An 18314-nucleotide genomic window follows, 5' to 3' on the forward strand; every position below is an offset into this window, starting at 1 on the left:
AAAGCTGACAGACTAGGCTGGAATCAGCAGTTAGAGATGGAATTGCCGAAATTGCAGTCAATGAGGTAAAGAGGCAGAGCTGACAGTGACAGATTCTGTGAGGTGCAGTTGTATCCCTGAATGAGAGGTCTAGATGGCATCATTCTTAATGCACAAAGACGAGCAGATTAAAAATAATGCCTTACTTACTTTACATTCGATCCCAAAAGAGGGATTGGATATAATACCTTACTCATCATACATGTGCAATATTCCAAAGGGGGGATTGACAATTATGGTAATTTTATCAGTATCATAATGAAAATACCAGCTTAGTGGTAATGTGTTAAAGGCTTTCCTAACTACAAGGGTATTTTCATACATAAATAAACACTATATGATTTTTCTTATAAATATTTCTAATGCCTTTTATTTCTTATTTTATGCAAAATATAGAGGCATATTTTTAGTTAAGACACAGTTTCTTTTTATGAACTATATCTGTAAAGGCTAGATTCTTTGCTTCTTGAGTAGTTGCAGTGAGCTCATGATGAAATGTCTGAAGTCCAAAGTTTTTGTTTTTAGAATTCTGGAAATGCAAAACAAGGAGAGGAAGTTTTGACATTTCTCAGGTCAACTTGGGCTTTCCAAGGATTTCATCTCATAGCTGATGGCACTTGATGGCCTTCCAGTTTCTGATCTGCAACTCTGACAAGGCTGGTGTGGACTAGATTGACAAGTCCCTTTACTCCAGGTATTTATGATTTAGCTGTAATTTTTAGAATGCTTCTTGTGAATTTTTTTGACAACAACAAAGTATCTGCCAATGATTTTTTATGAATAAAAGCAGCCATTATCTGAGGGTCTCTTCCACTACCATAAGGAATAGGATAAAGTTAGATTCCGAAAAGAATCCTTAAAGTCTAAAAAGAACAAAAATTTAAAGTCAGGAAAAGATGGACAAGGAAAGATTTATAGGATCCAGGCTGTTGATTCTTGAAGAGAGAAGAATGCAGTGTTAAACACTTAATCAGTGTTTTCGGGTATTTGGAGAGGTTATTGACTGTACCAATCTCTCCAGAGGGCTGAGAAAAGAGGAAATGGGTTTACATTTCAGCAAGAAAAAATTATGCAGGAAGAATATTTCGAGTCAAACATGATGAAAAACTAAAATAGGATACCAAAGGAAGATTTTTCTTTTTTCTCTTTTTCTTTTGAAATAATTATAGATTCACAGGAAATTGCAAAGAAATGTACAGGAGGGTTTCATACCCAAAGGAAGTTTTTGAATGATGTCTTTAGAGAAAAAATCTGGCTTGGAGGAAGAAGGCTAAAGCATGTGACGTAAGAAGCTTTCAAGTTTTCTGTCTCTTTTATGAGTTTTTGCCATCTTTATGTTCTTCATGTGACACATTTCTCATGGCAGGTTACCAGTTAGCACAGACCAGAGGTCCTCCTAATATGCAAAATGAATGCTTCTTAGAATGTGAACATTTAAGACTAGCCAATTGAACACCGTGGTATGAGGTTTATAATCATTCTTTAAGTGTTCATATAAAATTTGCAAAGTAGGTTTTATTGTCTCCCATTTTATAAATGTCATAACTAAGGTTCAGAAATATTAAGCAGCTTTCCAAGATTCAGGCTCAGAGCAAATTCATTGGGGATGTGGGTTTGTTCTAAAGGAATTTGTCTTTCTACTGTATGATGCTATAAAATTGTCTTCTGCATGTACACCACTCTGTGTGCCATCGTCCCCCATCTCTATCCCTTTTCCAATTGGTCTCAAGATGCCAATGATTTAGAAATATTTCCCAGCATGAGATAGATTGTAATTATGGTTTTCATTATATAGATGAGGAAATAGAGAAGTTCTGTGGTGTCTGCAGGCATGGGCAGAAGCAGTTTATTTCCTGGTGGCATCTAAAAATTCCCAGTGTATTTATTTAGTGTTGGTAACATTTTTCTTGAAGTAATTTCAAGCAGTTTCATAGTTTCGTATCTTTTGGTGCTCCCGTTGACTTAAATTTCATCCTTTGTCGACTTGACAAGGTACTGAAATGGCATTTTATTTTTATTCCACCTACTGTTTCTCTTCCTTGTCTCATTCACAATGGGGCCCTTTGCTTAAAGAGCTCTATGGAATTAGCTGAAATGCAGCTGCCTCAGGGCTTTCCATATTCAGTTTTTGTGTCATTAAGGTTTTGCATCTTACCTGGCATAGAAACGGTTCTGTTCATCTCCATTTTTTTTTCATCTCTATTTTTAAAGATGCTTATTTTTTACTTTTGGTATTTGAAATCTCATTTTAAGATGTTGAAAATATAGGAAAGCATAAAATAAAAAAGAATGTTAAAGTAAGCCACAATCTTTTTACCTGGCAGTAGGCATGGTTAACCTTTTAGCATATTTTCAATTTCTTTTATATGTCAGAAATTTATGTGTCTAATGATCTAACTCATATGTGGAATTTAAGAAACAAAACAGGATCATAGGGGAAGAGAGGAAAAAAATAAAACGACAAAGTCAGGGAGAGACACAAGCTGTAAGAGACTCAATCTAGGAAACAAAACCCTTGTGGGGTGGGGGGAGATTAAGGGATGAGGTAACTGAGTGATGGGCATTAAGGAGGGTATGTGATGTAACATGGGTGTTATATAAGACTGATGAATCACTGACCTCTACCTCTGAAACCCCAATAATACATTATATGTTAATTAATTGAATTTAAGCAAAATTTTTAAAAACTTCTACATATTTGTGAGTAGTTATCATATAAACATTGCCTTACCTTTTGCCTCTGAGCATTTTTTACATTATTAAATATTGATTGAAGGCATTTAAATATTATTTACCCTCAGATATAAAGCATACATACATACAAACCTAAACAATACAGAAAGGTATAAAATGCAAATCAGTCTTATTAATCTAAAAGATTATCATCATTAATAGTTTGTCACTACTACTCTTCCTAATAAAAATTTTTTAAAGGTTTTATTTATTTATTCATGAGAGACACAGAGAGAGGCAGAGACCCAGGCAGGGGGAGAAGCAGGCTCCCCTTGTGGAGCCTGATGCGGGCCTCGATCCCAGGACCCCGGGATCACGACCTGAGCTGAAGGCAGATGCTCAACCACTGAGCCACCCAGATGCCCCTAAAAGTTTTTTAAGTAAACAAGTATGGTAATACTTGTTCTGTATCTTGTATTTTATATTTGACTATTATGTCTTGAAGCACAACAAATCTACCTCATTTTAATAACCCTATAGAATTCCATTGTATAGATGTGCCATATTTCCTGTGTATCCTTCAGATAAGTATTTGTTTCCTGCCTTTTTTGTTATTTCAAGCAATATTTTAAAAAATTTCATATAAAAAAAATGCCAGTATATCTGTAGGGTAAATTCCTAGTAGGATATATAACTAGTAAAGCACACAAGAGTTTAGGCATTTTAATAATTTGTTAAGTTCTGGTAAATTGCATTTCTCAGATAGTACCAGTTTGGAGACGCATCAACAGTTTATCAGAGTACCTGTTTTTCTTTACTCCTACTAGTTTTGAAATTTATCCAAATTAAAAAAATTTATGGATGTTACAGGTGAAAATGATACAGTGTTTTGATACCAATTTTTAAAAATTAAGTGTGAAGGATCATCTTTTAATATGTTTATTGGTTGTTAACGAATTTTGTATTTATTTACCTCATTTACCATAAGCAGTTTATTGGCATTCTTGTTTCTCCAAATCCTCAGCTATATTTTATATTGTCAGACCCAGCCTGAAGGTTGTAAAGTGGTATTGTTGCATTTTCCTTGTGAGGTTGAATATCACTCTCTATGTTTATTGGTATTTCTATTTTCTGTGATTGCCCATTTTTCTACTGATCATCAAAAATCTTTAAAAATATAAAAATTCAGAATGTAGAGGAGTCTAGAGATTTTCCTATTCAAAACTTTATGACTGATTTCTTTGAAGCTTTGGAAATATTTGCAGGGGTGATCCATAATTACAAGTAGTAAAGATCAAGCACATGGAACAATGGAAAATTATCCTGAGATGACAGTTATTTCAAATCATTTTGAAGAATTTAATCTTCAATATTCATCTTTGCTTGAATCTGTATTGTGGTAATTGGACTTGACCAGAGTTTTGTACTGTCAGAAAGGGTTTAATGGCTATTTCATGAGAGAGTCTTCACAATAGCAAAATGTGAGAACACTTAGGTCTGTGTAACCATTAAGTACCACGTTTTACAAGGGTATGTAATTTCTTGGGAGAAATATTTAGAATGGGGAAATGAAGATTCTGAATATATATGGTGTGACTTAATTTTTAATAAAAATACAGTAAACAAAGGATAAACATGTTTGAAGTGTATGGGGTAGCAGTAGCAAAAGAATGCTCAAATGGCAATAAATGTTTATCTTTGGGTGATGGCATTCCTGGTGATGTTTAATATTATTAGGTGTTTTTTGTTACTTTTACACTTTCTATAGTGTATACCACATTTAAAATCAAGAGTTACAAAAATGAAGGCTCAGTAGAATTTTAATAGTTAATAAGCATTTTTGAGCTCTTGGAGAACATGACTGTTGTATAGTTGGCAATTGCCTTGGCCCTATCCATAATTCTCTTTTACCCTTAAGTTCATTGTATTTTTATGAACTACACCACCTTTCTCCACCTGGGTTTTGTTGCCCAACAACAAAGAAAACACAGAAGAAATACAGTGCTAAATTCTTCTGCTAAAATGTGACCATTTTTTATTCAGATTTTGTTCTGTTACGTGTTTTGTTTTATAGTTGTCCTTTTAGTATATGTAGCCTGATTTTTATTTTTTTATTATTTTTAAAATTTTATTTATTTAAAATTTTTTATTATTTTTAGAGAGGTAAGGGAGGGGCAGAGGGAGAGGGAAAGAGAGAATCATAGCAGGCTCTACATGCCCAGCACCGAGCCTATGAGGTGGGGCTTCATCTCAGAACGCTGAGGTCATGACCTGAGCCAAAATCAAGAGTCAGATGCTTAATAACTGAGCCACCCAGGAGCCTCTAAACTTATTTTTTAAATTGCAGTATAATTAACGTACAGTGTTATATTCATTTCAGGTCTACATTATAATGATTCAACATTTCTATACATCACTCACTGCTCATCATAACTGTACTCTTTAATCCCCATCACCAATTTCATCCATCCTCCCACCCACTTCCCCTCTGGTAATCATCTGTTTGTTCTCTATAGTTAAGAGTCTGTTTTTTGGTTTGTCTCTTTTTTTCTTTGTTTTGATTCTTAAATTCCACATATGAGTGAAATCATACTGTATTTGACTTTCTCTGGCTGACTGATTTCACTTAACATTATGCCTTCTAAATCCATTCTTGTTGTAAATGTATAGCTTGCTTTATTTTATTATTTAATTTATGTTAAATCTAATTTATTATTATTTATTTATATTTTTATTATTTATTTTTTTTAGAAAGAGAGAGAGTACACATGCATGCACAAGCTGGGATGGGAGGGGCAGAGGGAGAAAGAGAGAGAGAATCCCAAGCAGGCTCCCTGCCCAGCATGGAGCCTAACATGGAACTCTGTCTCACGACCCCAAAATCATGAGCCAAAATCAAGAGTCAGATGTTTAACCGACTGAACTACCCAGGCACCCCTATAGCTTGCTTTCTAAAATTACTTTTGTATTATAAATTTTCATGGTCCACATAGTTTATGTATTCTTTTAAATAGCTAGTATTGTTACATGGAGGTTTTGTACTCTCATTTACTTAAACATGAAACATTGAGGTCATCTTATCCTAGGGTTCATTCATTTGTTCTTTCCTTCTTTAAATATTTTTTTTTATTTTTAGAGAGAGCATGTGAACAGGGGTTGGGGGGTGGGGGTGGTGAACAGAGGGTGAGGGAGAGAGACAATCTCCAGCAGACTCTGCTGAGCATGGAGCTTGATCTCATGATCCTGAGATGATGACCTGAGCTGAAATCAAGAATCAGACACTTAACCAACTGAGCCACCCAGGTGCCACACCCCCCCCCCGGGGGGGGCTTATTTCTTGAACCTCCTCTTTCATATACTTATACTCACTTCCCAGGTGATTTAGTTAGTCTTAAGGCTTTATATGGCTTCTGTATGTTGACGACACCGAATTTGTATCTTGAGCCCAAACCATTCCTGAACTTCGGACTACTCTATCCAGCTGCCTACCTGACATGCTCTGACCTCATAGTCCTTCAGCACCTAAGTTATATTCCTTCCTCAGGACCTTTGCCCTTGACTGTTCTTCCGTCCATAATGCTGTTCCCCATTTATCTTCCTGGTTTATTCCCTTACCTCCATCAGGAATCTATTCACCTTCTCAGCAGCCTTCCCTGACCAGTCTATTAAACATTGCAGCCCCATCCCATCCTTTTAATAAGCAGGCTTTAGTTTCCTCTCTAGTACTTTTTACTGTCTGGTATAATATACACTGCTGTATTTATTTTTTATCTCCCTTCCCCCACTAGAATGTAAGCTCCATAAAAGGGACTTTGTTTACTGCTACATTCCCACCACTTAGAGCAAAACTGACACATCGAAGGTGCTCAGTGAGTCATTTGTTAGTGAATCATTATGTCTTTACTATTTTTCCCTATTATAAATAAAATGCATGGAAGTCATTATGCTTATGGCTCTTTTTCTTTTTTTTGACAGATTTTCTTAGATAAATACCTTAAAGTGGGATTACTGAGTAAAAGTATATAATATCACAAAATTTTAATGAGGTGTCTTTAATCAACTTACCTTTTTTTATTTAAGGAAAGGGAAATACTGTTTTTATGAATAGGTTATGCTAGGATTAGCTGGGGTTAAATCTTATCTAAGCCATTTACTTTAAGTTTTAAGACCTTGGGCAGATCCTGTATATCTTTGAGATATACTTTATATTTCTATAAAATGAGACTAAAATTTAGTTCAGAAAGTTTTTATTGGGCTTAAAAAACATAAAACCTGCAAAACACTTGGCGCATAGTAACTGTCAATAAGCATTAGTCTCCTGTCTCCATATTGATCTTTCCAGTAAATATTTGTTTTCTTGAAACATTTTATTTTAGGATTATGGAACACAGTCATACATACATGCCTGCTTGTATAGACACAGGTGTACTTGTATGTCTGAACGTGTACCTACATACTAACTTTCAAAATTTGATCCATACCGGTCTTAGAAGTTTTAAATTTTTAATACTGTGATTCTAGCCACAGTATACCATTATTGATGAATATTGGAGTCTATGGAAGTGTTGGTAGTCAAGCAATGGATTGAAGCAATCACCTCTCCAGAGTTGTCCTTTCTTGGAATGCTTACTTGTCTATAATCAGATTCCTTTCCAGCACTGTCTGGGTGGAATATATGTTATTTCATCAATTATTAATTGGTTGCAGTACCAAGTACCTTTGTATTTGCTATCATATTTGTCATTTCTGATGTTCTCCATTCACTCCTAAAGATATAAGTTTTCCTGTGGTTGTGCTTCCTTTCAGCCTAAAGAACTTCCTTTAGTATTGTTGAAGTAGGGGTCTGGTGCCAGACAAATTGCCTTAGTTTTCCTTTCACCATTCTTTGAAGGATAATTTTGCTCAACATAGGATTTTGGGGTGACCAGTTTCCCTTCCTCCCATCACTTTAAAGATGTTGTTTCATTATCACTGAGACACCATAAGGTCTGGTGAGAAGTCCATTGTCTTTCAAATCATTGTTTCCTGTATATAATGTGCCATTTTTGTCTGGTGACCTTTCTTTTTCTTTTTCTTTTTCTTTTTCTTTTTCTTTTTCTTTTTCTTTTTCTTTTTTTCTTTTTCTTTTTCTTTCTTTTTCTTTTTCTTTTCTTTTCTTCTTTTCTTTTCTTTTTTCTTTTCTTTTCTTTTTAATTTTATTTATTTGAGAGAGAGAGAGTATGTGTGCATAAGCAGAGGGAGGGACCAAGGGGGAGGGAGAAGCAGACTCTCCACTGAGCAAGGAGCCCGATGTGGGGCAATCTTGGAACTCTGGGGTCATGACCTGAGCCAAAGGCAGATGCCTAATTGACTGAGCCACCCAGGTGCCCCATTTGGTGATTTTCAATATTTTCTCTTTATATTTGGTTTTCTTCACTTCAGACTTATTCTTTTGGGGTTCTTGAGCTTCTTGAATCTGTTTATCTTTATCACATTTGGGAAGTCACAAACTATATTTTTTTCTTTTTTCTTTTTTTAAAAGATTTATTTATTCATGATTGACAGAGAGAGAGAGAGAGAGAGAGAGAGAGAGAGAGAGAGGCAGACACACAGGCAGAAGGATAAGCAGGCTCCATGCATGGAGCCCGATGTGGGACTTGATCCCAGGACCCCAGGATCACACCCTGGGCTGAAGGCAGTGCTAAACTGCTGAGCCACCCCGGCTGCCCTGTATTTTTTTTTCTAATATCTTCTTTTTCTTCCCCACTCTGTCTCCTTTTCTTGAAACCCAAATTACCCATACATTAACCTTTTGAAATTTTCCCATAGGCCCTCAAAGTCTGTTTGTTTTTCCATTGTTTTTTTTTTTCTCCTCTTTTTCAGATTGCATGGTTTCTATTGACTTACCTTCAAGTTCACTGAATATCTTTGTATGTCTTTTCCCATAAGTGTGGGTCATATTTTCCTTTGCTCTTAATCAGTGTATTAGATTGATCCTGGAGTTTGAAGGTTAAATTTTGGAGATTTTCAGGTTTTTATTTTAATATTGCCCTCAAAAGTGTTGATATTTTGTGTTAACAGGTGATTTACTTAGTTGGATTCAAATTGTAGCCTATCATGCCTGCAGTGAATAGTGGCTTTGGCCTCAGTTCAGTTCTTTAAATCTTAGCTCCTGGTTGCTTTCAGTTTACCTTGTACATACATAGTTCACAGGTCAGCCAGAACTTGGCTTGTTTATATACAGAATTAGGGAGTGGCTTCTCTGGCTTTTCCCCTTTCATGGTTCCCTAGACACTCTGATTTTTCCCAGGCTCCTTCCTGTGGTTCCTGCAGCTAGAGAGTGTGTTTTTCTATCAGTGTTTCATCTACTACTGTGACTGTGTCTATTCTCAGGGCAGAGCTGCAAAATAAACATAAATAAATCGACAGGGAACTTACTCTCTGCTGGTAGCTTCGCCTACCTTTTTTTTTTTTTTTTAAAGATTTTATTTATTCATGACACACACACACACACACACACACACACACACACACACAGACAGAGACACAGGCAGAGGGAGAAGCAGGCTCCATGCAAGGAGCCTGATGTGGGACTTGATCCCAGGACTCCAGGATCATGCCCTGGGCGGATGCCAGGCACTAAACCGCTGAGCCACCCAGGGATCCCGCTCCTACCTTTAACTCCTCTCCAAAGTCTACTTGCTTTTTATTCATTCTCCTAAGTCCCTAGGTAGTTTAGTTTAAGGGGGATTAGTATGGTATACAGAGTTTTTAAAGATGAAAAAAATCAGTGTATTAGAACCTCATTCTTTTATTTTTTATTTTTTATTTATTTATGATAGTCACAGAGAGAGAGAGAGAGAGAGAGGCAGAGACACAGGCAGAGGGAGAAGCAGGCTCCCATGCACCGGGAGCCCGACGTGGGATCCGATCCCGGGTCTCCAGGATCGCGCCCTGGGCCAAAGGCAGGCGCCAAACCGCTGCGCCACCCAGGGATCCCTAGAACCTCATTCTTCACATAAAAACTATTTTAGTCCTAATTGTGGATTTATTATAGCAAGTCAAAGATACTTAAAGGTATAGACAAATCCCACAATGAAGCACTAAAGCTAATGAAATAAATTCTACTTATAATCTTTTTAAAGTTGTCTTTTTTAGTAATAGAGATAATCCAGTTTCACATTTTTTCTGTGCTCCATCACTTTTTCTTTTTTATATTTTTTATTTAAATTCCAGTTAGCGAATATACAGTGTTATATTAGTTTCAGGTGTACAGTATAATGATTCAGCACTTCTGTACATCCCATTCACACATCACAGCAAGTGTCCTCCTTAATCCTCATCCCCTATTTCATCCATACGTATCCCCAACCACCTCCCCCCTAGTAACCATCAATGTGTTCTCTATAATTAAGGGTCTGTTTCCTTGGCTTGCCTCTCTCTCTCTTTTATTACTTTGATCATTTATTTTGTTTCTTGAATTCCACATATGAGTGAAATCATGTGGTATTTGTATTTCTCTGACTGGCTTGTTTCACTTAGCATTATGCTGTCTCTAGCTCCATCCTTATTGTTGCAAATAGCAAGATTTCATTCTTTTTTTATGGCTGAGGAATATTCCATTGTGTAAATATACCACATCTTCTCTATCCATTCATTACTTGATGGATACTTGGGCTGTTTCCATAATTTGGCTATTATAGATAGTTCTCTTATAAACATTGGGGTGCGTGTATACCTTTGAATTAGTATTTTTATGTTCTTTGGGTAAATACCTGGTAGTGTAATTACTGGGTCATAGAGTAGTTCTATTTTTAACTTTTTGAGGAGCTCCATACTGCAAAAACAGAATTTTTCTAATTATTTTTTAATTGAAATCTTTCTTGAGATTGTTGGAAATTCACATGCAATTATAAGAAGTAACACACTGAAAGTTCATGTACTCTTTATCCAGTTTCCTCCAATAGTAACATTTTACAAAATTATAGTATAATATTACAACCAGGATGTTTACAGTTATAAAATCTGCTGAACTTATTCAGATTTCTCCAGATGTACTTATGCTCATTTGTGCGTGCGTGTGTGTGTGTGCGTGTGTGATTTAATTCTATACATTCAATGTCATGTGTAGGTTTCTGTATACTCCATTGTAGTCTTACAACTATTTTGAAAAGTGCAGGAAATGCTAGAGTTGGAAAGAACTGAAAGTTTCTGGCCGTGTTCCCCACTGAAGAGTATATGGTATTAAGTGATTGGAACTAATATTTACCCTCTAAACATGTATTTATTTTTAAAATTAATTTCCTTTAACATATTATAAACATTTTGAGTACAGTAATCACTTTGTGTTTTGTTGTACCTTTATCCACATCCCAGCCCAGAGCTTACTTTGGTACTCTGTGCAAAGATGTTTAATTCATGTTTGAAATACAAATATAGGGATGCCTGGGTGGCTTAGCAGTTGAGTGTCTGCCTTTGGCTCAGGTCGTGATCCCAGGGTCCTGGAATCGAGTCCTGCATCAGACTCCCCATGCGGAGCCTGCTTCTCCCTCTGTCTTTCTTTGTCTCTCTCGTGAATAAATAAATCTAAAAAAATAAAAAATTAAAAAATACAAATACATGTTGTTAAACGGAATTAAAAAGTAGAAATGTCTTAGGTATTTTCTCTTTTAAATTGAGAATAGTATTTTTCAAAGCTCACATCCTTATTATGTTTCCTTGCACATATGTTCTACTACATGAAAGGACTTTATGAATGTTTGATCTTGTGAAGGCAGTGTTGCTACCTTTGATAAAAAAGTAATTAGGTGAGCATTTCCTGGTAAAGGTAATCATCAAAGTTTGGAAGTACATGTTTCCTTTTAACTATTGTATTTGGAGGTAGGCCCCCTCCCCCTGTTCCCCATCTATCTCTGTGTCGCTACAAACCTGTGAAAGACAACTTTGGTGAACTTATTTCTGTTAGAGCCAGCATTGAAGAAAAAAAAAAATCCAGCTTTTCTCTGATGGACTATAGCACCAGGTAACAAAATGACAGTAGTTGTGTCATGGGTTTCATTTGTTGTTTAATACTGTCTCTGAAAAAACAAAATGCCCAGGAGTGATTCACAAATTCTTTTTTTTTTTTTTTTTTTTTTGATTCACAAATTGTTTGGAGAATAAGCACAAATAAAATTTTTGTATTTTCATATAATTAGGGATACTATTAGGAATATAAAAAAACATATCTTCTCTTATTTGAGACTTCAAATTAGATGTTTTCTGCCTATCTTGTGAAGTTTTTTAAATCTTGGAAATTAAGTGTCTGGCTGTGCATACTAGATAAATTGAAATGGGAATGCCTAGTGAGGGGTAATAGAGCTAACACCAGTACAATGTGTATAGCTTCGACTGAGGCAAGTGATTACTCTATCTGATGACCCTTGTCTTTTTCAATTGCCTGTTTAGGTTTCTGTGCTTGTTTGCTTGGTACTGTTAGAATGTGTGGGGTAGACATGGTATGGCACAGTGTAGCTGAAGCTTCTCTGGGCCCAGAGAAGTCACGATGTGTAAATACTATATGATCTGAAACCATACAGATGTCGCACATCAAAAGTTTTGGACAAAGAAACCATGTGACATCATGTTTTAACATATATGTGTATTTGTACATGCAATTTATATACACATATGTAGCTATTATTAAATTTCCATGTATATGGGTAGATTGAGGCACAGAGAGATTTCTGCAGCTACGATGGCACAGCCAGATAGTGGTAGAGATTATTTCCACCCTATCCTTTGGAATTCACTTTAAAAATCTGTTTACAGAGCAACATATTTACTTGATAATTTTGATTACCAAAATTTGATAAGTTTGGTGATCATGGAATATGCCTTCTTCAAGATGCTGTTGCATTTGTTCTTGAAATTTAGAGAAGAGTTTTTAAGAAGTGGTTTGAAGCTTAAGAGGAGAAATGTGTAAGGCATTGTATTGCATAATAGATATTAAAAAAACCTTTTGGAATGTGTTTTCTGAGTTACTGCAGGATGATAGCAACGGTGAAGAAGTGGCTTTTGAATAAATTTTGTTGACTGAATTTCTTGACTCTCTTACTGCTTGCCCACTCATTATGGGCCTCACAGAGAAGGTCTGTTAACTTGTAAACAGCACTCAAAACAGTGGTAGCAACAATGAGACATATTTACTAAAGATAACCAGTTGATCACGTTTCTTAACCTCCTTATGTGTAAGCCTAGGCGTTGTCATGGTGTATGCAGAGGTGAAACTATCATCCTCTGCATTTAGACTCTTAACTCTTTAGAAGATAGAAAAAAGACCATCTACTAGAATAGAAGGATATTACAAGGATGATGGCAAATTCAGAAAGGAAATTTGAACATTGTTTTAGAAGTTGTGGGGATGGGGAAGAAGAGAGAAGGCTGGGGAGAAATCCAGCAGGGAAGATAAAGGCAACCCATGATGAATTGATGTTGGCCCTTATACCAATTTAATCTTGCTATTTTACCTTTTTTCCCCACTCTTGCTGGACCTTGTAATGGATCTTTTCACACTTCTATCAAAGAGGAGGCAAAAAACCACAAAGCAGGAAACTTTGTCAAGAAAACAAGTTCTAGGGCAGCCCTGGTGGCTTAGCGGTTTAGCACCGCCTTTAGCCCAGGGCCTGATCCTGGAGACCCCGCATCAAGTCTCGTCTCGTGTTGGGCTCCCTGCATGGAGCCTGCTTCTCCCTCTGCGCCTCTCTGTCTCATGAATAAATAAAATCTAAAAAAAAAAAAAGAAAAGAAAACAAGTTCTGGACTCTCTTCCATGGGCATTACCCATCACACTTCATCCCCCCCCCCCCCCCCCACTAGCTCTGGCCATAGTTTCATGATTATTCATAGTAAAGACCCAGAATGAAAAAGATTACATTTCTCTTTAAGAAGGTGCGGGAATAGGTAATATATCTTAGAACACTTTACATTAAAAAGAACTGAGAACGCAAGTTGGGGAAAACTTCAGATTCTAGAACACTTACATACTAGGGAGGGGTGGTTAGTCCTTCTTCCTAACTTTGTCTCAGAGAGCCCAGTGAAACAGGTTTGTTTTTTTTTTTTTTTTTCCAATGAAACGGTTATTATATCACATTTTCTGTATATATCTTTCTGGTTTAGGCTTGCATGTACAGCACTTCATTTTCCTGTTTGAATAAATGTCTTCTCTTTAACTTGAAATAGGATCCAGTAGGGTATTATGTGGTGTATATATGTAAACTTCATTAGTCCTACTTAAAAAAATTCCTTTGTCTACTATCCTTTAATCTCATCAACTAATATTAAAGAGGCTTCCTGATCTGTTTTGTACATTTATCAGTTGTTGCCTTCGGCCAACATTAAATTAATTTGGGTAATGCTTTCTTCGGATATTATATTATACTGTATTAGCAGAAAATGTTAGAGGGTGGGAGGGTGAGGGGATGGGTAACTGGGTGACAGGCACTGAGGAGGGCACTTGATGGGATGAGCCCTAGGTGTCATACTATACGTTGGCAAATTGAATTTAAATAAAAAATAAATGTTAGATGTCATTACTAAAGAGAAACGATCACAAAATCTTATTTCTTGAACATTTAGTCTAAAACAGCTCTTAAGGTTGTAAGTACTTAAAAAAAAAGCTTTAGAGATGTCACCATACCTTTGGCGCCCCATGCCCTCCCTCTCCTATTCCTTCAGTGCCTCATTCACATATCACACATGACCAGAAATGAAGCTATGTCTTTGCATTCTTCTTGACATAGTCATTTGCTTAGGATAAAACAGTGTAGCAGATGTTTGTAATTTTTGCAGACTTTTCAACTTGTCTGGGACATCATACTGTCTGACATCGTTCATTACTCTGTATGAGAAAGACACAAATAACCATAAAGCAGGAATTTTGAGAAGCCATAAGAAATTGGGACTGAATATAGTGTGCTTTGATTATAGAGACAAAAATGGCCAATTTTATGGTGTAGAGGTGATCAAAGGTACATTTTCCATCTATAATCAGATGGTTAGTAAATACTTTCTCACAAATACTTTTTCACAGCAAAAATACATGAGCAATGACAATTGTTAGCCGGATGTTAGTAAGAAAAACTTAAATCATTTTAAAACGATTTTTATCTGTTTCACTTCTTTATTTACATATATGATTTGGTAGTCTTTTTACCTGTTCAGTCTTATGAGAACTTAAGGATCAGGAGATTTAAATGTTTTAAAAGGATTTCTTTTTTACTGTTACTGCTGGAGGACTAAAAGAAAGAAAGTTAAACTGGCTTTACAGTGACCAACGTATGAGTATTAGTAGTGTCCGCTCAGCACTTTGTTGGGACAGTTGAGTAATACGTAGTTAATTGGTGACATTAAGAGCAGTTATAGAAAGAATGACTTCCTCTGACCTTTTTCTTTTTTTTTTTTTTTTAAAGATTTGTAGCCAAACCATGTGCCATCGCCCTCAACATCCAGGCCAATGGACCACAAATTGCCCAGCCAAATGCCATTCTGGAAAAGGTCTTCACTGCAATTACGAAGGTATGATTATCTTTTTGTATGGTTTGAATTATCATGACCACCATTCTTAATCTGTATTTGATCCCTTCTCTCCTGAGTTTGAGAACTAATTGCCCATCCTCATGCTTGAAAGAAGCTGGGTAGAAGCTGAATAATAGTGGGCATGTTTGAGACCTGTTTGTTTACTCTAACATTGATTTTAGATGCTTGTCTGTAAAGAACAGTCTAGATTAGATACTGATTAGTCTAATTCTGTGCCTCTCTTAATCTCACATGACATGAAACAGCATGTATAACAGTTGGATAGGATTTTGCGGAGATGACAAGGTAGACCTGAGGAATATAATTAATGTACAGACGCACCTTAGAAATATTGTGGGTTTGGTTTGAGACCACTGCAATAATGCAAATATTACAATAAGGTGAGGCAAATGAATTTTTTGGTTTCCCAGTACATATAAAAGTCATGCTTACACTGTATAGTAGTCTGTTAAGGGATCAATAGAATTATGTCTAAAAAAAATGTAGATACTTAAATTTAAAAATATTTTATTGCTAAAATAATGCCAACCATCATCTAAGCTTTCAGCAAGTTGTAATGTTTTTGTTGGTAGAAGTTCTTGTCTGCATGTTGACGGTTGCTGAGCGATCAGGGTGGTGGTTGCTGAAGTTTGGGGTGATTGTGGCAACTTCCTAAAATAAGACAGTAATAAAGTTTGCTGCATTGGTTGACTCTTCCTTTGTGAAAAATTTCTCTGTAGCATGGATAGCATGAATAGCAATGCTGTTTGATGCCATTTTACCTTTCTTTCAAAAGTGGAATCTATCCTCTCAGGCCCCACCGCTGCTTTATCAACTAAGTTTACATAATATTCTAAATCTTTTCTTGTCATTTCAATAATCTTTGCAGCATCTCACCAAGGGGAAATTTCATCTTAAGAAACCACTTTCTTTGTTCATTCATAAGAAGCAACTTCTTATCCATTAAGGTGTTATCAAGAGATGGCAGCAATTCAAATATAATACTAATCAAAAGGTTGGAAATATTGAAGAGTTACCAAACCATGAGACAGAAACACATAATGAGCAAATACGATTAAAAAAAATGGCAATGAGGGATCCCTGGGTGGCACAGCGGTTTGGCGCCTGCCTTTGGCCCAGGGCGCGATCCTGGAAACCCAGGATCGAGTCCCACGTCGGGCTCCCGGTGCATGGAGCCTGCTTCTCTCCCTCTGCCTGTGTCTCTGCCTCTCTCTCTCTCTGTGACTATAATAAATAAATAAATAAATAAAAATTAAAAAAAAAAATGGCAATGATAGACTTATTCGACGCAGGGTTGCCACACACTTTCAATATGTAAAAAATGCAGTGATTTGCAAAGTGCAATAAATGAAGTGCAATAAAATGTGGTACGCCTGCAGGTGTGAGAAAAAGTGCCCATATGCTTATAGCATTGTCTTTCAGTTTCTGCAGTTATGGTTCATAGGCAGATGTAAACAAAAGAGGGAACAATTGAAGAACAGCAGAGTTGCAACTTGAAAGAATGAAGGACAAGGGTCTGGAGAGTTTTAAGTCACAGATTCACTGTAGAGAAAATAGGAAAAGAGATAATCGTTGTGGTGAGTTAAAGTCCAAAGTAGGATCTGGGGGAGCAGAGCAGGGCAGGGTGCAGATAGTTGCTCCTCAGCTGATAGATAACACTTAAGAACAAAGAAGGCTTGGGACTAAGGTTGGTGGTTTAGTGGTTGAGCATCTGCCTTTGTCTCAGGTCGTGATCCCAGGGTCCTGGGATCGAGTTCCACATTGGGCTTCCCACAGGGAGCCTACTTCTCCCTCTGCCTATGTTTCTGCCTCTTTCTGTGTCTCTCATGAATAAATAAATAAAATCTTAAAAAAAAAATAAAAAGGAGGGAGGAGAAAGATGGAAGCCACAAACCCTCCATCTCAGGCCACGAGAAAGCACATCATAGCATCCAAGTATCTTTTTACACGTTTCTCTATCTTGTCCTCTGGTGTGGATAAGAAAGAAGAGCAGGAAAAGTGTAACATTCTAGGAGAAGTGTTGTTGTCTGTATATTAAATGATTCATTTCCCCTTTTTCATGTTTCTGGGACAATTGCTCAGGCTTCTAAAATGTGATTTGACAGTATTAACTTTTATTCCTGTTCTGGTATTTGTATTGTTAACCATTTGCATTCCTTGTTTCTTGTCTGAAACCTGTTAATTCAAATATTCAAGCATTTTTGTTTATTTTATCGTCTTTATTTCTGTTAAGATTCTCTAAGATTCCCCTCCCCCCCACCAAATGGTATTTTTCCTGGAGTGGTAGAAGAAAACACTAGGTATTTTTTTATACCTCTGCTAGGAAGAAGAGAAGAATGTATGAGATTTTACAAAAAGCTCTTCTGCTAGTAATATAGGAAGATTTTAAATTACAAAGTTTTAACCTGAAGGGGCACAATACAGTACTTAAGGGAGAAAATATTAAGAAAAAAACTTGTATTTTCATTTAACCTACCAATTTACTGTAAGAGACACTTCTTTCCCTCTGAAACGGCAGAAGGGTAGGAAGTTATCAGGTTTTTAAAAAATGAGATTATAATATATTTGTATTCACCTTGTGAACTACTCAAAATGCATAATGAAATGAGTTTTCTACCCAAATGTTATATCTCCCTTTAGAAACTCTGCAGTGGACATTTTATTCCCTTGCCTTATGTTTATTATGGTTACTGGAGAAATTTGCCCCATAAAGATAATAAAAGGATTTTGCACTGAGGTTGACAGCTCTAGAGAATATTTGCTTCTAGCTAATTTTAATCATATTCTCTTAGTTTCCAAGGTGATTCTCTGGACATTTTTACATGATTAGAGGAGAAGCCTCATGTGTTAAATATAAATGTAGCAAAAGTTGGAACATTATTTCCTTGAATTCTTTATAGTTGTCCAGTGTTATTTATGATATAAGAAAGTAACAGGTCAGTTGACCAGAATAGGAGTAGCAGGACTTGGAGAGTCTCAGAGTATTTGTATGTGTTTGAGTGATCATCCACCAACCTGGCCTTGACTGTGGTTCCAGATCACCTTTG

The 18314-nt window shown here is 36.3% G+C and overlaps 1 protein-coding gene across 2 annotated transcripts in view; it reads left to right on the forward strand.

Annotated features, from left to right (window-relative positions):
• The window catches only part of CERS6 (ceramide synthase 6), a 300799-nt gene that overhangs the window by 77940 nt on the left and 204545 nt on the right, over positions 1 to 18314 (forward strand). For both annotated transcript variants that reach the window (XM_025994106.2, XM_025994107.2), the window contains exon 2: positions 15141 to 15246. In XM_025994106.2, the coding sequence (XP_025849891.1) occupies positions 15141 to 15246 (106 nt within the window). The remainder of the gene's footprint in view (positions 1 to 15140; positions 15247 to 18314) is intronic.

The sequence above is a fragment of the Vulpes vulpes genome, chromosome 3 (assembly GCF_048418805.1).
Source record: "Vulpes vulpes isolate BD-2025 chromosome 3, VulVul3, whole genome shotgun sequence".
Taxonomy (NCBI): domain Eukaryota; kingdom Metazoa; phylum Chordata; class Mammalia; order Carnivora; family Canidae; genus Vulpes; species Vulpes vulpes.